The 25,558-nt window shown below is 43.3% G+C and overlaps 1 protein-coding gene across 2 annotated transcripts in view; it reads left to right on the top strand.

Annotated features, from left to right (window-relative positions):
* nphp1 (nephronophthisis 1) overlaps nucleotides 1–24,829 on the top strand; it is a 30,275-nt gene extending 5,446 nt beyond the window's left edge. The window contains exons 11-20 of one of the 2 annotated variants that reach the window (XM_064932719.1): nucleotides 9,983–10,111; nucleotides 10,305–10,379; nucleotides 10,514–10,624; nucleotides 10,808–10,890; nucleotides 11,350–11,426; nucleotides 11,572–11,674; nucleotides 11,772–11,884; nucleotides 23,674–23,747; nucleotides 23,925–23,966; nucleotides 24,234–24,829. In XM_064932719.1, coding sequence (XP_064788791.1) covers nucleotides 9,983–10,111; nucleotides 10,305–10,379; nucleotides 10,514–10,624; nucleotides 10,808–10,890; nucleotides 11,350–11,426; nucleotides 11,572–11,674; nucleotides 11,772–11,884; nucleotides 23,674–23,747; nucleotides 23,925–23,966; nucleotides 24,234–24,479 — 1,053 coding nt within the window. In that variant the 3' untranslated portion in view covers nucleotides 24,480–24,829. Of the gene's footprint in view, nucleotides 1–9,982; nucleotides 10,112–10,304; nucleotides 10,380–10,513; nucleotides 10,625–10,807; nucleotides 10,891–11,349; nucleotides 11,427–11,571; nucleotides 11,675–11,771; nucleotides 11,885–23,673; nucleotides 23,748–23,921; nucleotides 23,967–24,233 lie in introns of both variants that reach the window. The other variant, XM_064932718.1, reaches the window with a different exon arrangement.
* Nucleotides 24,830–25,558: the final 729 nt, after the last annotated feature.

Below are 25,558 nucleotides of genomic sequence, written 5' to 3'. Positions count from 1 at the left end.
TGGTTTAGGAATAGTTACAGACACATTCACAGATAAGACAAACCTGACCTCTCCCCTCTTTGGGCCCAAGTAACTTTACCCACATAAGCATACTTATGAACATTGATAAAACATCTTATTTATCAATGTTACCTAAAGAATTCTGATTCTGCCACAACAGGTGTGGCAATCATGACATTTTGTCAGCCGGTCATTGTCAAACAAATAACTGACGGACTCATGGTATTTGACCGTTAATTAACATAAGCATGTTTAGCATCTCCTGGCTTCCACACAGCCTACAAACCACTGATGCAGACATTTGGAACATTACATTTTAAAAAGTCTAAGAAATCCATTTAATATAACCTACACATCACAGTAAATCCGTTATTTATTTTAGATAGACTATTTTCTTCATATCATGTTTCTTTAGACTATTTCAGAAGAACAGAATAGCGTACTCTGAGTTGTCCTTATGTTAAGCCCTAATAAGACTGTCATATGACTGTGGGCTACATTAGTTCATTTAGCAAAGAAGATTTGCTCAGAATTCCGTGGCATTACTTTATATTATTTTATAGTATGAACAATACAATTGAACATAGCTGAATAAAATAGAAAGGATATTTTCCCCAAACGATTTCCAAGGAATTACGCACATTCTGTGTGAAGCAGTTAAGAGAAACAGGTCCTCCTATATGCTTAATTTATAGTTATTTATGCAACTTTAGTTCTACAAACGTTGGGATATATGTTTTTTTTAATACATTCTCAGGCTGCATGATACGACTCTAATGATGATTTGAAAAAAGCTGATTTGTTTCCTGTGCAGGCTGCACACACTTCACCAGTCTCTCATTCACAGTTTGACAAGCACTTGATAATATTCTCACCATGTCTCGAATTTCCTGGTGGCGTTCCCTTTGTGTGACTGTAATTCCCCCCCAAAAATCCATGCCTTTTGCAGCAAAAGTGCCCATTGTGCCCTTGGGCTGAATATAATACTTAAAATTCCCTTCTCCCAGCTGCTGTGCTCCGAAGCAACCTTCACTCACATGGCTGTCTCAGATATCCGTCACAGGCCGGCTCATAGCCTGTGGCAAAAATGAGGGGACACGAACAACAGGTATAGGCCAATCAAAAAGCTTCTTTATTGTAAACCAAATCTATTAACTTTAAACAAAGAAAAAGGAATGAGGTGTGAAAGTATCATAAGGTGTATGTAAAGTGCAGGGATGTGTGAATCTGTGTGTGTGAATGACTGAGTGAAAACTATGCAAAACTACAAAGGAACAAACAAAACAGGATCATACCTGGAGGAGCAGAGAGAGAGAGAGAGTGATTAGTGAAGCAGCAGTTTAAATACCCTGAGCCCAGGTGACTCCAATCACTAACGACCCTCTGCCTGCAGGAGGATCCGCCCCTGCACTGCAGAGGAGGGGCCGTGACATATCTCAATTCTTATTAGCCAATGCCCGTCATGTGATCGGGTCCTTCTCATAGCTAAGAAGTAGGCTGGAAGTGAAGACCGACACAATTGCGTGCGTCCTTCTTATCGAATTCCGAGGCACATATTGAAGATGTTAGAAGAACTGCACACATTTGTCTACTATTCATCAGCCAATGAGATGTGTAGGCCTAACGATCAGCAAAATCACGAGCCTATGTCAATTTACTATCCCATAGTACACAAGTTGACCCATTCTATTGGTCAACTTGTCCTTCTGTGCAATAAATAAATATTCTAACATACTGTAATGAGGTCTGTGTGTAGCTGGTGTAGAGGAGTCAGGCGCAGGACAGCAGATATGAGTAAATAAACATACTTTACTCAAAATATACAAATGCAATACAAAAAGAGAGCCCACATTAACGGACCGTACTACATACAAACAGTTACTCACAAACAGACATGGGGGAACAGAGGGTTAAATAATGAACAAGTAATTGGGGAATTTAAACCAGGTGTGTAAGACAAAGACAAAACAAATGGAAAATGAAAAGTGGATCGGCGATGGCTAGCAGGCCGGTGACGTTGACCGCCGAACGCCGCACGAACAAGGAGAGGGACCGACTTCGGGCAGAAGTCGTGACGCATACAGTACCTGTCAAAAGTTTGGACACACCTACTCATTCAAGGGTTTTTCTTTATTTTTTTTACTATTTTCTACATTGTAGAATAATAGTGAAGACATCAAAACTTCATCAGTCTCTCATTCACAGTTTGACAAGCACTTTCCCGGTGGCGCTCCGCTTGTGTGGCTGTAATGCCCCTTAAAAAAATAAATTTGCTGACACTTGTTGGCTGCTTTTCCTTCACTCTGCGGTCCAACTCTTCCCAAACCATCTCATTTGGGTTGATGTCAGGTGATTGTGAAGGCCAGGTCATCTGATGTAACACTCCATCACTTCCTTTCTTGCTCAAATAGCCCTTACACAGCCTGGAGGTGTGTTGGGTCATTGTACTGTTGAAAAACAAATGATAGTCTCACTGTGCTGTACGTGTCCTGGAGGACAGGTAGTTTGACCCCGGTGATGCGTTGTGCAGACCGTACCACCTTCTGGAGAGCGTTGTGGGCGGTGCAGTTGCCATACCAGGCGGTGATACAGCCCGACAGGATGCTCTCAATTGTGCATCTGTAAAAGTTTGTAAGGGTTTTAGGTGACAAGCCACATTTATTCAGCCTCCTGATGTTGAAGAGGCTCTGTTGCGCCTTCGTCACCACACTGTCTGTGTGGGTGGCCCATTTCAGTTTGTCCATGATGTGTACGCCAAGGAACTTAAAACTTTGCACCTGCTGTTCCGTTGATGTGGATAGGGGCGTGCTAGCTCTGGTGTTTCCCTGAAGTCCACAATCATTTCCTTTGTTTAATTGATGTTGAGTAAGAGGTTGTTTTCCTAACATCACACACTGAGTGCCCTCACCTCCTCACTGTAGGCTGTCTCGTTGTTGTTGGTAATCAAGCCTACTACTGTTGTGTCGTCTGCAAACTTGATGACTGAGATGGAGGCGTGCTTGGCCATGCAGTCATGGGTGAACAGGGAGTACAGGAGGGGGCTGAGCATGCACCCTTGTGGGGCCCCAGTGTTGATGATCAGTGAAGTGGATATGTTGTTTCCTCTTTCACCACCTGGGGGCGGCCCGTCGGGAAGTCCAGGACCCAATTGCACAGGGCAGGGTTGAGACCCAGTGCCTCAAGCTTAATGATGATCTTGGAGGGTACTATGGTGTTGAATGCTGAGCTATAGTCAATGAACAGCATTCTTACATAGGTATTCCTCTTGTCCAGATGGGATAGTGTAGTGTGATGGTGATTGTATCGTCTGTAGACCTATTGTGGCGGTAAGCAAATTTAAGTGGGTTTAGGGTGTCGGATAAGGTGGAGGTGATATGATCCTTGACTAGCCTCTCAAAGCACTTCATGATGACAGAAGTGAGTGCTATGGGGTGATAGTCATTTAGTTCAGTTACCTTTGCCTTCTGGGGTACAGGAACAATGGTGGCCATCTTGAAGCATGTGGGGACAACAGACTGGGATAGGGAGAAATTGAATATGTCCGTAAACACACCAGCCAGCTGGTCTGCACATACTCCCGAGGACATGGCTAGGGCTGGCAGCCTTGCGAGAGTGAACACGTTTAAATGTCTTATTCACATCGGCCACAGGCGAGAGCCCACAGTCCTTGGTAGCGGGCCATTTGGTGGCACTGTATTATCCACAAAGTGGGCAAAGGTGTTTAGTTTGTCTGGAAGCAAGATGTTGGTGTCTGTGACGTGGCTGGTTTTCCTTTTGTAGTACGTGATTGTCTGTAGACCCTGCCACATACGCCTTGTGTCTGAGCCGTTGAATTGCGTTTCCACTTTGTCTCAATTCTGACATTTCGCTTGTTCGATTGCCTTGCGGAGGGAATGACTACACTGTTTGTATTCTTCTTATTCCACTGGTCTAATGTCCATTGCTTGTGTTTCTTAGCCCAAGCAAGTCTCTTCTTCTTATTTGTGTCCATAGTAGTGGTTTCTTTGCAGCATTTCAACCATGAAGGTCTGATTCATGCTGTCTCCTGAACAGTTGAGGTTGAGATGTATTTGTTACCTGAACCCTGTGAGGCAATTATTTGGGCTGCAATTTCTGATGCTTGTAACTCTAATGAACATATCCCCTGGAGCAGAGGTAACTCTGGGTCTTCCTTTCCTGTAGCGGTCCTCATGAGAGCCAGTTTCATCATGGCGCTTGATGGTTTTTGCGACTGCACTTGAAGAAACGTTAAAAGTTCTTGAAATGTTCTGGATTGACTGACCTTCATGTCTTAATGTAATGATGGACTGTCATTTCTCTTTGCTTATTTGAGCTGTTCTTGCTATAATATGGACTTGGTCTTTTACCAAATAGGGCTATCTTCTGTATACCACCCCTACCTTGTTACAACACAACTGATTGTGCCAAACGCTTTAAGAAGGAAAGAAATTCCACAAATTAACTTCTAACAAGGCACACCTGTTAATTGAAATGCATTGCAGGTGACCACCTCATGAAGCTGGTTGAGAGAATGCCAAGAGTTTGCAAAGCTGTCATCGAGGCAAAGGGTGGCTACTTTGAAGAATCTCAAATATAAAATGTATTTTGATTTGTTTTACACTTTTTTGGTTACTACATGATTCCATACATGTTATTTCATAGTTTTGATGTCTTCCCTTATTCTACAATGTAGAAAATAGTAAAAGTAAACAAAAACCCTTGAATGAGTAGATGTCCAAACTTTTAACTGGTACTGTCAGGGGATGACGCTGGAGAGGAGAAGCGAGTACGGGGAGTCAATCATTTAATAGGGAACGAGACAGGACAGCATCAGCACACGGGTAATACAGACAAATTACAATCAATGCAGCAGCGGGGAACAGAGCAGGGGATAAATATAGGGGAGGTGATAAACATTAACATATTTAACCAGGTAAGCTAGTCGAGAACAAGTTCCCATTTACAGCTGTGACCTGGCCAAGATGAAGCAAAGCAGTGCGACACAAACAACAACACAGAGTTACATGGAATAAACAAGCGTACAGTCAATAACACAATAGAGGAAAAAAAAGAAAGTCTATATACAGTGTGTGCAAATGGCATGAGGAGGTATGGCAATAAATAGGCCATAGTAGCAAAGTAATTACAATTTATCAGATTAACACTGGAGTAGATGAGCAGATGATGATGAGCAGATGATGGTGTGTAAGTAGTGACACTGGTGTGCAAAAGAGCAGCAAAGTAAATAAAAACAATATGGGGATGAGGTAGGTAGATTGGTTGGGCTATTTACAGATGGACTATGTACAGCTGCAGCGATCGGTTAGCTGCTCAGGTAGCTGATGTTTAAAGTTAGTGAGGGAAATGTAAGTCTCCAGCTTCAGCGATTTTTGCAATTCGTTCCAGTCACAGGCAGCAGAGAACTGGATGGAAAGGCGGCCAAAGGGGGTGTTGGCTTTGGGGATGACCAGTGAGATATACCTGCTGGAGCGTGTGCTACGGGTGGGTGTTGTTATCGTGACCAGTGAGCTGAGATAAGGAGGAGCTTTACCTAGCATAGACTTGTAGATGACCTGGAGCCAGTGGGCCTGGCGACAAATATGTAGCGAGGACTAGCCGACTAGAGCAGGGGTGTCAAACTCAAATACCCAGTGGGCCAAAATGTAAAACCTGAACAAAGTCACGGGCCAACATTGAACAAATTAACCTTTTAATATGGACCCAAACAAGTTTTGCTTTAACAATGAATATGGAACAAGCATCGCTTATTACCATACAATATATAATTTAATAGTGGAGACATGCAAAATCGAATTTCAAATGAAAAAACACATCAATGGCATTCATTTATTAAATAAATAAAATTTAAATAAAAATTGTATGCCTCTTTTCTATTTGCAGCCTTCTGATTTAAATACCAAAATAAACTTTTTCCACTGGCTAATAATTTTACAAATAAAATGATAATAAATCAATCAACCATTCAAGCCCATGCCTTGTAGCAAGAAAAAGTGCATAAAGAAAACGTTAATAATTGCACACTGGTCTAATCTGATGTGCCCAAGCCAGATACCTGGCATCTCTTCTTGGATGCTAGTTCATCAATGTCTGGGCTCAAGCTCTGAGCTGAAGAAATCCTCAGTATCGAGCGAAGATGTTCATCAGTCAGACGTCTCCTGTGAGTTGTTTTGGTCATCTTCATCGAGGAGAAAAGTTGCTCGCATAGATAAGTGCTGCCGAACATGGAGAGCACCTGAGCAGCTTGGGTGCGGAGCTGAGGCATTGTGTCAGGGATGAACTGTGGAAACTGTGCGGCGCCCACAGCATCATACTTTGACTTCAGCGTGTCGTTGCACTGGAGTTCAATCAGTGCATCAACCATTTGGATGTTGGTTGGTGCATTTTCCACATCAACTGCGAAGGGATTACTAAGCAGTTCAAACTTGCATTTCTGGGCATCGAAGTCGGCAAATCGTCGGCTAAACTCAGCGGCGAGAACACTGAGTTTTTCAGCAAACTGTGCGCATGGGAACACGGCGGTAGAGATCTGCGCTTTTATGGATTGGCAGCAGGGAAAATGGCAAGGGTTTCCTTGCAGCATCTGATTCTCCCACAGGCACAGTTTAGTTTTGAAGGCCCTCACTGCAGCGTACATGTCTGTGATGATGCGCCCCCGCCCCTGAAGCTGCAGGTTCAGCGCATCGAGATGGCTCGAGATGTCACAGAGAAAGGCCAGCTCACACAGGAACTTTTGCTCCCGGAGCTCTGCTGTATCCTTCCCTTTGGTTTCCAGGAATTGACATATTTCCTCACGCAGCTCGAAACATCTGTTAAGTACTTTTCCTCTGCTTAGCCATCTCACCTCTGTGTGATACGGCACGTCTGCGTATTCCGAACCACACTCCTCCAGAAAAGATTTAAACTGGCGGTGATTTAGACCTTTGGCTCTTATAAAGTTAACTACCTGTGTTACTGTGGTCATAACATGTTCCATCTTTAGGGCTTTGGCACACAGTGCTTCCTGATGTATGATGCAGTGGTAAACAGTTAGCTCACCTGCACAGTTCTCTTCCCGCATCTTCTCCCGAACCATGCCCACCAGTCCACTCTTTTTACCGCACATCGCTGGCGCACCATCTGTTGTTAATCCAACGAGTTTATCCCACGGCAGCTTTATTTCAGTTACACATTTGGAAACCTCCTCAAAGATTTCCTTTCCTGTGGTTGTGCCATGCATTGATTTGAATCCTAATAGCTCCTCCGTAACACACAGATTTGAGTCCACTCCACGGATGAAGACTGACAGCTGAGCAGTATCAGATGCGTCGCAGCTCTCATCCACAGCGAGGGAGAACGCAACAAAATCTTTTCCCTTTTCCATCAGCTGGTCATACAGATTGGTGGCAAGATCACATGTGCGATCAGCTACTGTGTTCCTGCTCAGGCTCACGTTTGAAAATGCTTGTTTTTTCTCTGGGCATACGAGGTCACAAACCTTCATCATGCACTTTTTCATGAACTCTCCCTCATTAAAGGGCCGGGCTGATTTTGCGATCTCTGCTGCCACTATATAACTAGCCTTTACAGCAGCCTCGCTTTGTGATGTGGCTTTTTTAAACATATTCTGTTGTGAAACCAAGCTTCTTTTCATCTCCTCTACTTTCTGGCTCCTTTGAGTCATGTCCAGGTCCTTGTATTTGTCATGGTGTTTCGTTTCATAGTGTCGTCTAATGTTGTACTCCTTACTTACAGCCACGTTGACTCCACAAACAAGACAAACAGGTTTGTCTTTTACATATGTAAACAGATATTCTGCCTCCCACTTGTCCAGAAAGCTCCTGTTTTCTGCCTTTCTTTTCGCCATTTTTGGAAAGGGTTAGCTCGCTGACAGTTGTAGCGTCTATGTTGCTATGACTACTGTCACAGAGGAGAGAGCGTTTCTGGGTCCTGTCCTGATTGGCGCGCGAAAACAGCAGAGCATTATGGGATTCGTAGTATTAGTGGTGAATGCGCTGTATAATACCGGCGGGCCAGCTCTAGTAGTAATTTGGTATTGTCTCGCGGGCCAAATATAATTGCCCCGCGGGCCAGAGTTTGACACCCATGGACTAGAGCATACAGGTCGCAGTGGTGGGTGGTATAAGGTGCTTTGGTTACAAAACGGATGGCACTGTGATAGACTGCATTGTTTTTTAATTTTTTTAACCTTTATTTTACTAGGCAAATCAGTTAAGAACAAATTCTTATTTTCAATGACGGCCTAGGAACAGTGGCTTAACTGCCTGTTCAGGGGCAGAACGACAGATGTTGTACCTTGTCAGCTCAGGGATTTTGAACTTGCAACCTTTCAGTTACTAGTCCAATGCTCTAACCACTAGGCTACACTGCCGCCCCAGTAGAGTATTGAAAGCTATTTTGTAGATGACATCACCAAAGTCAAGGATTGGTAGGATAGTCAGTTTTACTAGGGTAAGTTTGGCAGTGTGAGTTAAGGAGGCTTTGTTGTGAAATAGAAAGCCAATTCTAGATTTTTTGGGGGGATTGGAGATGTTTGACAGTCTGGAAGGAGAGTTTACATTCTAGCCAGACACCTAGGTATTTGTAGTTGTCCACGTATTCTAGTTCGGAACCGTCCAGAGTAGTGATGCTAGTCGGGCGGGCGGGTGCGGGCAGCGAACGGTTGAAAAGCATGCATTTAGTTTTGCTAGCGTTTAAGAGCAGTTGGAGGCCATGGAAGGAGTGTTGTATGGCATTGAAGCTCGTTTGGAGGTTAGTTAACAGTGTCCAAAGAAGGGCCAGGTGTATACAGAATGGTGTCGTCTGCATAGAGGTGGATCAGGGAATCACCCGCAGCAAGAGCGACATCGCTGATATATACAGAGAAAACAGTCGGCCCGAGAATTGATCCCAGTGGCACCCCCATAGAGACTGTCAGATGTCCGGACAACAGGCCCTCCTGATGAGTGAGTCCAGGTGAGTCAATATCGCTGAAGCGCGTGACGGCAGGTGTGCGTAATAGATGATGGCAGGAGTGCATTATGCAGGGGAGTCTGGCGCCCTCGTGCGCCAGGAGGGAAGAGCGGGTGCAGGCGTAACAGGTACTGTACTACGAGACAGTTGTGGGATGTGATAGATCCCAAATTAATACAACTACTCGCATCAATTTTATAAGCAATGAGGCTGATGCAACAGATCAGAACATTGAGGTTAAAATGTTGATGAACTATTAGGCAATTTCTTGACATTATAAGCACAGCAATGCACACAAGGCATTCGGCTATAAGCACAGGTTTTCCAAAATTCAATTAGCGGGAAAACACTAATCTCAAAAGTGATCGTAACTTGAACCAAACTTGAAACGCGTTGCCTATGTATGTCAGTTAGGCTCTACACTGGTTGTGAAGCGGATTGTCCTTAATTTTAAGAAGTTATTTGGCCACTTTAGTTGTGATACAAATCTTATCAAACCAAATCAAAATCCCTGTGGAATGTCCATGCTCCTCTCTTTGTTTAGCCAGATGTCAGAATCACACCCCGTCCATGTTCATCCTGGGCCTGACCCTGCTCTCTGATCCTAGGCAATTTCCTCTTATCTGATTAGGTCAACTTTTCATACATTGGCATACACACAGTTTCATGGCCTAAACTCCATTACATTTACATTTAAGTCATTTAGCAGACGCTCTTATCCAGAGCGACTTACATTAATACTCACAGTAATCATTCACTAAACAGGATACAAACTAACTACAGTTTAACTTGAAACATGTTACATTTTAATAGAATCCATCACTACTAACGACCATCAGCAGCATCAGAGCTTGGAGAAGCCTAGGTACGCAACTAAACGGTCACATGGAATTTGACTGCGATCATGATGCGTGACCGCAGGTGTGGCGGTAATGTGGTCACTGTAACAGCCCTCATGTCAGTTATTGTGTGTGTGTTGGTGAAGTAAGAATGAACCCTCTTGTCCCCATAGGTTCGTCAGAGGACAGTGAGGACGTCCCTCACTCTGACTCTGTGGAGCTGCAAGAGTATCCCCACCCCAGGGGTCGGAGTTCAAGTCCTCAGTCGGCACATCCGCCTCTGTGCTTTCGACGGTACTCAGGTGGGATACCTCTACCCTGTCGTGCTCACCCATGATGCCTTTTTGACTGGATTGTGTCTTTCTACACTCTTCTCTTGCCCAACATTTGTTCCTTTCAACATATCTAGCTCTTTTTATATAATGTCAGTGAGGCTGTTGTGAATGTTGTGAGTGAGGGTCAATAATTTCATTGTTGACCATCTACTCTTTTTAGGTTCTTAGTAACATCCACACCATCCGAGCCACTTGCAATGCAAACAACGTCAAGACCTGGTCCTTTTCTCCCCGGGTACTACATCATTTAGACATCACTGACCACTCAAGCTATTGAAATGGAGCAGAGCGTACCATGCTGTATAGTCTGAATGTATTTCTGTAAAGCTAAAAGTTTAGTTTAAATGCTTGTTTGGTTTGATTTCGCAGATGACTGGGAATCTACCCAGCCTTTTGGACGGGGACTGTTTTCTGAGGTGCAACTCGGACGCTCCTGAGCTGGGAATATTATTTGAACTTGGAGTCACATACATCCGAAATGTAAGCGTTTCTTATACCATTCCTGAGAAAGACTACTCAAGTCTACGTTGTCTCTCAATACACTAGCCATGTCTGTAGACTAACCCCTCTAGCCATGCCCTAAGGGGTAGCTGTTATTTCTCCAACGGTGTACTTCAAATGATTCTTATTTGCATTTATTTATATTGAGCTCTTGCTCTCCAGTCTACAGGTGAGAGAGGAGACCTGAGCTGTGGCTGGGCCTTCCTGAAGCTCTTTGATACCAACGGAGCACCTGTCCCACACAGGTACTGTACTGCTCCTTTGCTGGCCCAGCGCCACAAAGACTCGCAGCTCGATGTCGCCATCAACACAGATGCCCTAAGAGATATCAAAATCTGATTTCATTGATCGGGTTACGTACTATAATGTATATGAGGGTGTCGTAGAACACGAAGCTCATCTAGTCAGATTGGTGTTGCCCCTGTTTCACCTGTTCTGATGATCAGATACAGAGGAGAACCAGACTGCTTTTCCCACAGTAGTACAGTATGTGTTGCAGTAGCTGTATGTCACTGATGAGGAATTCTCTCGGGCCGATGTTGTTCCGTCTCATTTCTCCCTAACAGACCTGTTCTGAAGCCAAAAATGACTCACAGCCCAGTGTCGTCATCAAAACATACAGTATGTCAGAAGAGATTTCATAATCTGTGAGTGAATCTCATGCCTGTGTCTGTCTGTCTGTATTTGTCTGTATCTGTCTGTAGGACCTATGAATTGCTTGTGCATGGAGGCACACCGTATGAAAAGGACATAGAGGTAGATCCATCTTTAACAAGAGGAGGTATGAGCGTGCAAAAAGTGAATGTGAATTACATGTTAATAAATACATTTGTATTGAATTGAAAGAGGTCATTATTACTATTGTTATGTTGAGAATTGGAGTTTCTGAGGTTCTCATCGTCCCTGTGATCTCTTTCTGGCCCCAGCCACAGGAACAGGCATGTTCCAGCAAATGATGTTGTCCAGGAAACTCCCTAAACTCTTTCTCAAACTGAAATCGCCAAACGTTCGCACAAGGTCACAGCTGAGGTGAGTGTGGATTTTGGAATCGAAGCTACAGCACCTCTTGTCACATAGCTAGCTACAGGAACATCAAAACTACTAACTCCCCTCCCTGCTTTGTCAGTGCTCTTCCAGACATTCTAGTGGGCAGTCTCTCCAGTATACACCTGCTGGTTCTGCACAGACAACTACTGGCAGATATTCTTCTTATGGACAGGGCTACCATGCAGAATGCAGGTAACACATGCACACACACACACTCCCACATACCCATGGATAGGGATAATGGGTGGACTGTATATGATATGTTGGATACAGCATCACTACCATTGATCAGGTCAAATACTTAGTGTACGTGATTGTGTCTTCCACGTAGAACAGAGTCCGGTTTCCCAATAGCAATCGAACTTAGGCTTACGAGTGTTTTTAACAATGTGTCGTTCCTATAATGGCCGAAGATGTCACATATTTTCCAAAACAGCACGCAGAGAGAATGTTGGAGCACGTGTTGATACTGATAGGATCGAAAGAAAGGCAGGGCTGCTCTCAGATCAGCTTTCTCCATTCATACTGATGATGGATCAGCACCTAGAGATCAGCTCTTCATCTGACTATGTGTTCTCTCATAACCCGAGAGCATCTGGTTGTTGTGGTGTTGGCACAGGGCTACTCATTTCTCCTAATTGGATATTTTTCCCACTCCCTCACTCACCTGTCCTCATTTGAATTCCATGCTGTCACTGTCACTCGTCCCACTCAAGCTTAACATTGTTGTCATCTATCACCCACCAGGTGCTCTTAAGGGGTTCCTCAATGAGCTTGACACCTTGATGAACTCATTTCCTAACAATGGTTCACCGCTCTTTGTGCTTGGCGACTTCAACCTCCTGACGTCTGCCTTCATTTAATTTCTCTCCAACTTTCTTTCCACTCCAACTCACAAGGCAGGCAATACTCTTGACCTCGTCTTTACTAGAGGCTGCACGCCTACTAATCTCACTGCAACCCCCCTCCAGGTCTCTGTTCTCCTACTAATCTCACTGCAACCCCCCTCCAGGTCTCTGTTCTCCTACTAATCTCACTGCAACCCCCCTCCAGGTCTCTGTTCTCCTACTCATCTCACTGCAACCCCCCTCCAGGTCTCTTTTCTCCTACTAATCTCACTGCAACCCCCCTCCAGGTCTCTGTTCTCCTACTAATCTCACTGCAACCCCCTCCAGGTCTCTGTTCTCCTACTCATCTCACTGCAACCCCCCTCCAGGTCTCTGTTCTCCTACTAATCTCACTGCAACCCCCCTCCAGGTCTCTGTTCTCCTACTAATCTCACTGCAACCCCCCTCCAGGTCTCTGATCACTACTTTGTTTCCTTTTCTGTCTCCCTCTCCTCCAACCCGAGCCACTCAGCCCCTACCCAGATGGTCATGTGCCGTCGCAATCTTCACTCTCTCTCTCCCACTACTCACTCCTCTTCTATCCTATAATCTCTCCCTTCTGTTAAATCCTTCTGTCTCCTGGTTCTGCCTCTTCAACCCTAGTCTCATCCTATGACTCGCACTGTCCACTTTCCTCCCGGCCGGCTCGGTCCTGCCCGCTCATACCTCTCCATCAGGGTTGACAACTCCACGGTGTCCCCTCCCAGAGTGCAAAGAACCTTGTCGTTTTCTGCAAACATCAAAGCAGTGACTCGTTCATGCTCTACATCAAACCCCTCCAACTTATCCAGAACACCACAGCACGCCTGGTGTTCAACCTTCCCAATTTCTCCCATGTCACCCCGCTCCTCTGCACACTCCACTGGCTTCCAGTCAAGGCTCTCATCCAATACAAGACTATGGTACTTGCCTACAAAGCCCCTCCCTACCTTCAGGTTATGATCAAACCCTGCACCCCAACCCGAGCACTCTGTTTGGGCACCTCTGGCCTCTTGGCCTTCCTACTCCTACGGGAGGGAAGCTTCCACTTAGGCCTATCTTTTCTGTCCTGGCACCCCAATAGTGGAACCAACTTCTCCCTGAAGCTAGTACAGCAGAGTCTACCCATCTCCTGAAAACATCTAAAACCCTACCTCTTCAAAGAGTATCTTAAATAATCCCACCACACCTCCTTTTCACCCGACCCGAAATATTACCACCTATATGGCTGCAAATATTGAGACGGCTTATTCTAATGCTTACCCAATAACAATGCACTAAATCACAGATTGCACATCATTGCGCACATTTTTACACATTCTGAAATATATTGAGGAAAAGATAAGACTGTATGTGGCCTATTGGAAAAATAGAAGTCAATTGATTGAGCAAAATTGATTTTAATATGATTACTATATATACTGTGCCTGCAGAAAGTATTCATACCGCTTGACTTATTCCACATTTTGTTGTTGCAGCCAAAATTCAAAATGGATTAAATTGTTTTTTTTCTCACCCATCTACACACTGCCCCATAATGACAAAGTGAAAACATGCTTTTAGAAATTGTTGCTAATTTATTGAACATTTAAAATCTTATTTACATGAGTATTTATACCCCTGAGTCAATACTTTGTAGAAGCACCTTTGGCAGTGATTACAGCTGTGAGTCTGTAATACCTACATGTTTCCCTGACCCAGTCTATAATACCTACATGTTTCAAGCAAACCACCATAGTCCCTGTGCCCAAGACTACCGCCCCGTAGCACTCACATCTGTAGCTATTAAATGCTTTGACAGGCTGGTCATGGCTCACATCAACACCATCATCCTAGACAACCTGGATCCACTCCAATTCTCATACTGCCCTAACAGATCCACAGATGGCGCAGTCTCTATTGAAGTCCACACTGCCCTTTCCCACCTGGACAGATGGAACACCTATTTGAGAATGCTGTTCATTGACTACAGCTCTGCATTCAACACCATAGTGCCCTCCAAGCTCTTCACTTAGCTAAGGACCCTGGGACTGAACACTTCAAGCACGATTCCAACACCATCATTAAGTTTGCCAATGACATGATGGTAGTAGGCCTGATCACCAACAATGATGAGACAGTGGTGCAAGGACAACAACCTCTCCCTAAACGTGAGCAAGACTAAGGAGCTTATTGTGGACTATAGGAAACTGAGGGCTGAACACGCCCCCATTCACATCGACAGGGATGTAGCTAAGCGGGTTGGGAGATTCAAGTTCCTTGATGTCCACATCACTAAGGCCCTATCATGGTCCAAAAACATAAATTGTGAAAAGTGCATGAAAACGCCCCTTCCCCCTCAATAAGCTGAAAAGGTTTGGCATGAACCCTCAGGGCCTCAAAAGGTTCTACAGTTGCACCATTGAGAGCATCTTGACTGGCTGCATCACCGCTTCGTATAGCAACTGCTCTGCATACGAACGCAAGACGCTACAGAGGGTAGTGCGTACGGCCCAGTACATCGCTCCCTGCCGTCAAGAGAGGGAGCGAGAGAGAGCTAGCTATATTTCACGGTATATATTTTTTTCACTTGCTTAGCTAGCATCGAATGCTGCAAGCTAGTTTGGCCAACCCAAACACCCGGCTCAAACAGAGAGGGATGCTATATTAGATAGCTGGCTATCCAACACTGGAACTCTTCCAAGTAAGGTAAGATTTTGTTTTATTAATTTATTGCCACCAGGACCCACCGGTATAACTGCTAAAGTGCTTGCTGCTGACTGTACAATACTGCAGTGGTTCCCAACCTTTTTGGTTATTGTACCATCAACAGAATTTTGCTCTGCCCGGAGTACTCCTGAAGTACCCCCTCATGTGCATTTTACCAGTAAGCCTATGATCTCATGCGTCTTCTCAAGTACCCCCTGTACTTGTGGATAGGCCAAATTACCAGAGGAGTCCTAGTACTTCTGTTTACTAGGACTCCTACGTTAGTTCTAGTAGCTATGTTGACTATGACCTGACACCGATGTAGGCTGTGTGTTGCGGTTATGATATGAAGGTTTGGCTTGGAAATGTTTGTTTTTTTGCCTAGTCACAGACAGCTGATATGTTGTACACTGAAGTCCGCAAGCGAATGGAAAAGGTGAGAGGAGGAGAGCACGTAGATAGATGCAAGAAGGAGTTATATATACAACAAGCTGTTTGTATGTGGCTGCTATGAAAGTTAACTGCTAACTTTGCATGTAATCAGGAGTGTATTCATTGCGCCAATTCTGTTGAAAACGTTTCTTAAATGGAAGCGAACAAAACGGGGATAAACATACCTGAATTTGTTCAATAGAAACTCTCGTTTGTAACTGTTGGACTAATGTGCACCTACTTTGTAAACTTTCATTCATTGGCTACCAAGTTCAATGAACTTTCATTCATTGGCAACCTCATGATGGGTACAGGGAAAATGTAAGTATCATGTAGTAGCCTAAATCTATTCTATCAATGTTACATTGAGCTGGGTGAATGGATTATGAATGACAGTCATCCAATATGCCATGTTCATAAATATAAAAAATAAAAAAATCATAACAATGTGGAATAAGTCAAGGGGTCTGAATGCTTTCCAAATGCACTGAATTCCCTCAATTACCTCAACTACCTCAACTACCTTGTACCCCTGCACATTGACTCGTTACCGGTACTCCTTGTATATAGCCTTATTGTTTTTATTGTGTTACTATGTTTTTTTAATTCAGCAAATATTTGTCTTACTCTTTAACTCGGCGTAAAGTCTACACCTGTTCTATTCGGCGCATGTGATCAATACAATTTTATTTGAGTCTTTGTGGGTAATTCTCTAAGAGCTTTCCACACCTGGATTGTACAATATTTGGCAATTATTATTAAAAAAATATATTTTTAAGCTCTGTCATGTTAATTGTTGATCCTTGCTAGACAGCCATTTTCAAGTCTTGTCATAGATTTTCAAGTCAAAACTAACTAGGTCACTCAGGAACATTCAATATGGTCTTGGTAAGCAACTCCAGTGTATATTTGGCCTTGTGTTTTAGGTTATTGTCCTGCTGAAAGGTAAATTTTTCTCTAAGTGTCTGTTGGAAATCAGAATGAATCAGGTTTACTGTTCAGATTTTGCCTGTGCTTATAGCTTTATTCGGTTTCTTTTTATAAAAAACTCCCTAGTTCCCTAAAACTCCCTAGTTCCTTACTTAAGTAATACATATTTTCGAGTATTTTAATTCTGTACAGACTTCCTTCTTTTCACTCTGTCATTTAGGTTAGTTTTGTGGAATAACTACAATGTTGATCCATCCTCAGTTTTGTCATATCACAACCATTCAACTCTAACTCTTTTAAAATCACCATGGGCCTTATGGTGAAATCCCTAAGCAATTTCCTTTCTCTCCGGCAACTGAGTTAGGAAAGACGCCTATATCTTTGTAGCGACTGGGTGTATTGATACATCATCCAAAGGCCTTATTGATAACTTCACCATGCTCAAAGGGATTTTCACTGTCTGCTTTTTAAAATTTTACATCTACCAATTGGTGCCCTTCTTTGCAAGGCATTGAAAAACACCCTGTTCTTTGTGGTTGAATCTGTGCTTGAAATTCACTACTTGATTGAGGGACATTACAGATCATTTTATGTATAGGGTAAAGAGTAGTTCTTAATTCTATTTGCTGCCATGCAACTTATTTTGCGATTTCTTAAGCACATTTTTACTCCTGAACTAATTTAGGATACTTTCTGTAGGCACTGTAGCCTATTTATCTTTTTATGCAAGTCATCTCTTGGTTTTCATTTGAAGATGCTTCAAGCTAGATTTTTATCCTTCAATTGTTTGTAGCAATTGTAAAGGTCACAGACAGACAGTCTCTCACTGTTGCCGCCGGTTGTAGACCACCCTCAGCTCCCAGCTGTGCCCTGGACACCATATGTGAATTGATTGCACCCCATCTATCTTCAGAGTTCGTTCTGTTAGGTGACTTAAACTGGAATATGCTTAACACCCCGGCAGTCCTACAATCTAAGCTAGATGCCCTCAAATCTCACACAAATTATCAAGGAACCCACCAGGTACAACCCTAAATCCGTAAGCATGGGCACCCTCATTGATATTATCCTGACTAACTTGCCCTCCAAATACACCTCTGCTGTTTTCAATCAGGATCTCAGTGATCACTGCCTCATTGCCTGCATCCGCTATGGGTCCGCGGTCAAACGACCACCCCTCATCACTGTCAAACGCTCCCTAAAACACTTCTGCGAGCAGGCCTTTCAAATCGACCTGGCCCGGGTATCCTGGAAGGATATTGACCTCATCCCGTCAGTCGAGGATGCCTGGTCGTTCTTTAAAAGTCCTTTCCTCACCATATTAAATCAGCATGCCCCTTTCAAAAAATGCAGAACTAAGAACAGATATAGCCCCTGGTTCACACCAGACCTGACTGCCCTCGACCAGCACAAAAACATCCTGTGGCAGACTGCAATAGCATCGAATAGTCCCCGCAATATGCAACTTTTCAGGGAAGTCAGGAACCAAAACACGCAGTTAGTCAGGAAAGCAAAGGCTAGCTTTTTCAAACAGAAATGTGTATCCTGTATCTCTAACTCCAAAAAGTTTTGGGACACTGTAAAGTCCATGGAGAATAAGAGCTCTGTCACGGTACTGACTTCTGCCCATCGCCTACAGCAAAAGCCTCTATCCCGTCCTCTGGTTAGACAGAGTAGTTTAGGACGTTAGTCACTTCGGTGTAACAAGGGCCTAGCCGTGCGGCCCTACCAACCCCTCTTATTTATTCGTAATGGCCCTTCGTATGAGTTGGGTTTGTTCCTTCGTTCCCATTGTCACTCCCTTTATAAGTCTATTCTGGGCTCTTAGAGTATTATATTCCTTCTAACTACTCAAGTTTATACTAAGATCTCCTTTAACCACCTGTCCTTTTGATTTATTTATATATCAATACCTAATAATCTCTTATTGATTATTATGCTCATCAGCTAGTAGTCACTTGGAAACTAGTATTGTTATTTGTGGGATGTAACTTCTAATCCCTGATATACTTTTTATTGTGCACACAATCAAGTATTCTTGAGTGCTATAGCCTTAACCTGTAACCAGTGTCATTTTCTGTTCAGTGAGAGTGTCAAAGGCGTTTGCTCTCTAGATCGTTAAACTGGCCTCGTTGTCAAAGTTTCTAGCTTTTATTAAATCACTCTGTTTTTTGTCTTATACACTTTATCACACTTCAATGGTCATACAGTTTTCCTTAATACAATAATAGTGCTCAATCAATCCTTAATACACTTCATACCAATGCCAGCTAATTATTGCAAATATTAAATGCAACACTTTTAACAATATTGACTAAATAGCAAAAATAGTTAAATTACCTTAAATGCTCAGTCCCTTGGTCCTTTCCGAAGCTGTTCTTTATAAGAGTAGTAATATTTTGGCAGCCTCCGCTGTTTATAATACTATTATTTCTTATTTAGTTCAAATTTCCTATGGTTACCCTTTTTACTGCCTACTGTTTAGATATTGATTTCCTTTTTTCGACCCTTGGCTACGACTAGGCTTACTTATTTCTGGGCTTTTTCAATCGTGTCAAACTGCTATTGTCTCTGGTACCCAAAAGATGGAACTTGTTGATCTCAAGAGTTCTATACACCTCGCTCAATTGAGGGGTAAAGTTCTCTCCTACTCTACGTCATTCGCTTCTTGTGTGAGTTTCCAGAGTACCATACAATTATAATAGTTTGCTCGTGCCTTAATGTCGAAGTAGTCAATACAAACAGAGTATAGTATAAAGTAATTTACCTTGCCTGATGATTCTCTATGGTATCCAAATCATATATGTTGAGGATCATGCCTAGGCACTGATCTCTCCTCCTTTTATACCTCTTTTAGACACTCAGTTTGGGGGACGATGTTCAGAAGTGCAACTCACTTTGCCCGTGAGTGCAACCGATTTTGCCTGGGAGTGCAACTGACTTTATCGATGGCGGTTACGATATCGTTTAGTACCTTGAGTGTTGCTGAGGTGTTGCTGACTGCCTCACCTGGTTCACCAACTACTTCTCAGACAGAGTTCAGTGTGTCAAATCAGAGGGCCTGTTGTCCGGACCTCTGACAGTCTCTATGGGGGTGCCACAGGGATCAATTCTCCGGCTGACTGTTTTCTCTGTATATATCAGCGATGTCGCTCTTGCTGATTCCCCGATCCACCTCTATGCAGACGACACCATTCTGTATACATATATATATATATATATATATATATATATCCCATTTAGCAGACGCTTTTGTCCAAAGCGACTTACAAGTCGGCTGGGGCCACTACTTTTGCATATGGGTGGCCCCAGTGGGAATAGAACCCACGACGCTTGGCGTTGCAAGCGCCATGCTCTACCGACTGAGCCACACAGGACCATCTGGACACTGTGTTAACAAACCTCCAAACGAGCTTTAATGCCATACAACACTCCTTCCGTGGCCTCCAACTGCTCTTAAACGCTATTAAAACTAAATGCATGCTTTTCAACCGTTCTCTGCCCGCACCCGCCCACCCGACTAGCATCACTACTCTGGACGGTTCCGACTTAGAATATGTGGACAACTACAAATACCTAGGTTGTCTGGCTAGACTGTAAACTCTCCTTCCAGGCTCTCATTAAGCATCTCCAATCCAAAATTAAATCTAGAATCGGCTTCCTATTTCACAACAAAGCCTCCTTCACTCACGCCGCCAAACATACCCTCGTAAAACTGACTATCCTACCGATCCTCAACTTCGGCAATGTCATCTACAAAATAGCCTCCAACACTCTACTCTGCATATTGGATGCAGTCTATCACAGTGCCATCCGTTTTGTCACCAAAGCCCCATACACCACCCACCACTGCGACTTGTATGCTCTCGTCGGCTAGTCATCATTACATATTCGTCGCCAGACCCACTGGCTCCAGGCCAAGTCTTTGCTAGGTTAAGGTCCGCCTTATCTCAGCTCACTGGTCACTATAACAACACCCACCCGTAGCACGCGCTCCAGCAGGTATATTTCACTGGTCATCCCCAAAGCCAACACCTACTTTGGCCGCATTTCCTTCCAGTTCTCTGCTGCCGATGACTGGAACGAGTTGCAAAAATTGCTGAAGCTGGAGACTTATATTTCCCTCACTAACTTTAACCTCTAGCGTCGAGCAATCCCGTATCCAGGAGCGTAATCATAGCCTCAAGCTCATTAGCATAACGCAACGTTAACTATTCATGAAAATCGCAAATGAAATGAAATAAATATATTGGCTCACAAGCTTAGCCTTTTGTTAACAACACTGTCATCTCAGATTTTCAAAATATGCTTTTCAACCATAGCTACACAAGCATTTGTGTAAGAGTATTGATAGCTAGCATAGCATTAAGCCTAGCATTCAGCAGGCAACATTTTCACAAAAACAAGAAAAGCATTCAAATAAGATCATTTACCTTTGAAGAACTTCAGATGTTTTCAATGAGGAGACTCTCAGTTAGATAGCAAATGTTCATTTTTTCCAAGAAGATTATTTGTGTAGGAGAAATCGCTCCGGTTTGTTCATCACGTTTGGCTAAGAAAACCCCCTGAAAATTCAGTCATTACAACGCCAAACTTTTTTCCAAATGAAATCCATAATATCGACAGAAACATGGCAAACGTTGTTTAGAATCAATCCTCAGTGTTTTTCACATATCTATTTGATGATAAATCATTCGTGGCAGTTGCCTTTCTCCTCTGAACCAAATGGAAAAGTGCACGCAGCTGGAGATTGCGCAATAATTTTGACGGAGGACACCAAGCGGACACCTGGTAAATGTAGTCTCTTATGGTCAATCTTCCAATGATATGCCTACAAATACGTCACATTGCTGCAGACACCTTGGGGAAACGACAGAAAGTATAGGCTCATTCCTGGCGCATTCACAGCCATATAAGGAGACATTGGAACACAGCGCATTCAAAATCTGAGCCATTTCATGTATGAAATTTCATCTTGGTTTCGCCTGTAGCATTAGTTCTGTGGCACTCACAGACAATATCTTTGCAGTTTTGGAAACGTCAGAGTGTTTTCTTTCCAAAGCTGTCAATTATATGCATAATCGAGCATCTTTTCGTGACAAAATATCTTGTTTAAAATGGGAACGTTTTTTTCTCCAAAAATTAAAAGAGCGCCCCCTATATCGAAGAAGTTAAACATCAGCTATCTGAGCAGCTAACCGATCGCTGCAGCTGTACATAGCCCATCCAATCTACCTACCTCATCCCCATATTGTTTTTATTTACTTTTCTGCTCTTTTGCACACCAGTATTTCTACTTGTACATCATCATCTGTACATCTATCACTCCAGTGTTAATTTTCTAAATTGTAATTACTTCACTATTTATTTAAATAGGTTAGGCCTATTTATTGCCATACCTCCTCATGCCATTTGCACACACTGTATATAGACTTTATTTTTTTCTATTGTGTTATTGACTGTACACTTGTTTATTCCATGTGTAACTCTGTGTTGTTGTTTGTTTCACAGTGCTTTGCTTTATCTTGGCCAGGTCGCAGTTGTAAATGAGAACTTGTTCTCAACTAGCCTACATGGTTAAATAAAGTGGAAATAAAACATTTAAAAATAAACATCTTGATTCTACGTTGTGTACAAAACATTAAGAACTCTTTCCATGACAGACTGACCAGGTGAATCCAGGTGAAAGATAAGATGCCTTATTGATGTCACCTGTTAAACACACTATTTTATTGAACATTTATTTAACCTTTATTTAACTAGGCAAGTCAGTTAAGAACAAATTCTTATTTACACTGACGACCAAATCCGGACGACGCTGGGCCAATTGTGCATTGACTAGAATACAGTACATGCATCTGAAAAGAGTAAAACAGTATGCAAACATTATGAAAGTGACCAGTGATTCCACGTCTATGTACACAGGAGGGCAGCAGCCTCGAAGGTGCAGGGATGAGTAACCGGGTGGTAGCCGGCTAGTGACAGTGACTAGGTTCAAGGAAGGGTACTGGGTGGAGCCAATCAGTATAGATGAATGGGAGGAGACTGGTTAAAGAAGGATTTCTAAGCCTTGAGACAATTGAGACATGGATTGTGAATGTGTGTAATTCAGAGGGTGAATGGGCAAGACAAAAGTTTGATGTGCCTTTGAACGGGGTATGGTAGGCGCCAGGCGAACCGGTTTGAGTGTGTCAAGAACTGTAACGGGGCTGGGTTTTCACATTCAACAGTTTCCCGTGTGTTTCAAGAATGGTCACCTCCCAAAGGGTATCCAGCTAACTTGACACAACTGTGGGAAGCACATTGAAGTCAACATAGGCCAGCATCCCCATTGAATGATTTCGACACCTTGTAGAGTACATGCCCGAAGACTTGAGGCTGTTCTGTGGGCTAAAGGGGGTGCAACTCAATATTAGGAAAGTGTTCCTAATGTTTTATACATTCAGTGTATGTTTAACTCAGATTCTGTGTATTTTGAATTACATTTGAATTAACCTTTATTTAACTAGGCAAGTCAGTTAAGAACAAATTCTTACTTACAATGACGGCCTACTCCGGCAAAACCCTCCCCTAACCCGGAGGACGCTGGGCCAATTGTGCGCTACCCTATGGGACTCCCGATCACGGCCGGTTGTGATACAGTCCAGGATCAAACCAGGGTCTGTAGTGACGCCTCTAGCACTGCAATGTCGTGCCTTAGACTTCTGCGCCACTTGAGAGCAGTGTATATAGTGACACTTAACTGTTCTGCTAGTGGTCTGAGGCAGTTGGTAAATGACAAGCGTTTTCAAGTTCAACTTTAGTAACGATGGTTTTGGGAAACGGATCAGAGATTTAACAATGCTCCTATGAAGGTTCTAACAATGAATTTAGCCTTAAGATGCTTTTGGGGAACCGGGCCCAGGAAGGTAATCTTGTCAGATTGGTGTTGCCCCTGTTTCACCTGTGCTGATGATCAGATACAGAGAAGACCAGACTGCTTTTCCTACGGTAGTACAGTATGTGTTGCAGTAGCTGTTTGTCACTAATGAGGAATTCTCTCGGGCCGATGTCACTCCCCAACAGATCTGATCTGTAGTCCTCTGCTGGCCACCTTCCCAGAGATCATGGACCAATCGGACCTGCTGGATGCCCTGAGGGTAAATTCCGTTGCCGGATCGAGGCTAGCTCATCTCACCACCCCCTGCTAACCCAATGCAATTCAGACCCTATTTTCAGGAATCAGTGGGCTCTTTTACAGACTTATTGGCTAGCTACAGTGTATTTACTATAATGTTGCATCATCCCCCTGACTGAATTGTTTTTCTGTTCAGAAGTCTTGGTTGGAGGCTGAGAGCAATATGAAGAGATCTGAAAAGGTAAGCAAATCCTTAGAGCAGAACTTTCTGAACATTCAGACACAGATGAAGCCTAATCCTGGACGGAAGTATTTTTGATTGAGATTCTCCATTTTAAAGTGCTTTTTAGTGTGCACGAAACCGGCCCTTATGTATTTTTCTGGTGGTTGAGGAATTGTGAAGCAATTTTTTTTGGCACTACTTAACTGGCTTGTTCTGTGGGTGTGTGTTTTGTGTGATGGTGGATTTACGTGTGTGTGTGTGGGGGGGGGGGGGGGGGGGTTTCAGAGGGACCTACCTCTGCTGAAGAGGAAGTTTGTGAGGGTATACATGGACAACATCTATCCTCTCCTCTACTCGGCTGACTTGCCCCCTCCTCGCTGGGCTGATGAGATGGTGGAGAACCAGCGGGCACGAGTCATCTTCAACAGTTCCCTAGAACCATTCCACACACACACCCCGGACAGCCCCCCTCGCCACCAAGCCTTTGACATCTCACAGCTCACCTATGACCTCCTCTGCATGGCCCAATAGCAACTGCATAAATCTGTCTGTTTCCAGAGTTATTTATTCAAAATTATAAACTGGGTGGTTCGAGCCCTGAATGCTGATTGGCTGACAGCAGTGGTATATCAGAGCGGTTACCATGGGTTTGACAGAACTGTTGGTAACCAGTTTATAATAGCAATAAGGCACCTCAGGGGGTTGTGGTGTATGGCCAATATACCACGGCTAAGGGCTTTATACAGGCTCTCCACGTTGCTCCTTGCTTAAGAACATCATATTGGCCATATACCACATCCCCTCTGGCATATTATTGCTTAGTTATATGTCACTATTTAGTTTTGTATTTTTCTATATTTATAATAAACTATAATAGATGACATTGGTCGTCATCCTTTATTTTTTACTCAGATGTTTAAAATACAGTCCCAGAAAGTACCAGGTGTTACGATTTTCTTCCGGTGAAAGAGAGGAGGACCAAAATGCAGAGTGGTTATTCATAAACATATTTAATGAAAGATGAAAATAAGAACAATCTACAAAACAATAAACGTGAAAAACCGAACCAGCCCTATCTGGTGCAACAAACACAGAGACAGGAACAATCACCCGCAAAACCCAACACCAAACAGGCTACTAACACCTGCCTCTGAGAACCATATCAGGCCAAACACAGAAACAGACAAACTTCTATTACCAGGCTCTGACACAAAGACACACAACATAGAATGCCCACTCAGATCACACCCTGACCAAACAAAACATTGAAACATACAAAGCAAACTATGGTCAGGCTGTGACACCAGGGCTTTGTGTAGAGTGCATTATTGCAAACATCCACTAATAAGTAATGTTGTTTACACACACACACCACACCTTCACTCTTATGAAACTATAATGTACTGTACAGACCTTTGTGTCAGAGCCTGGTAATAGAAGTGATATGAGATTATGCATGACAGGCTGTGCATATCACTCACATTGATATGGTTAGGCAAATAGTTGGCTCCAAGAAAAGTTAAAACATTTCCCATTGTGCAGTTGCTCTGGAATGTGTGGTGATACCTGATGCAAGACATTTCACATACAGTTTTTTTATGTGTGGTTGT

The sequence above is a fragment of the Oncorhynchus masou genome, chromosome 23 (genome assembly GCF_036934945.1).
Source record: "Oncorhynchus masou masou isolate Uvic2021 chromosome 23, UVic_Omas_1.1, whole genome shotgun sequence".
Classification (NCBI taxonomy): domain Eukaryota; kingdom Metazoa; phylum Chordata; class Actinopteri; order Salmoniformes; family Salmonidae; genus Oncorhynchus; species Oncorhynchus masou.
The sequence above is the reverse complement of the archived record's forward strand: the minus strand, read 5'-3'. Positions and strand labels throughout refer to the sequence as shown.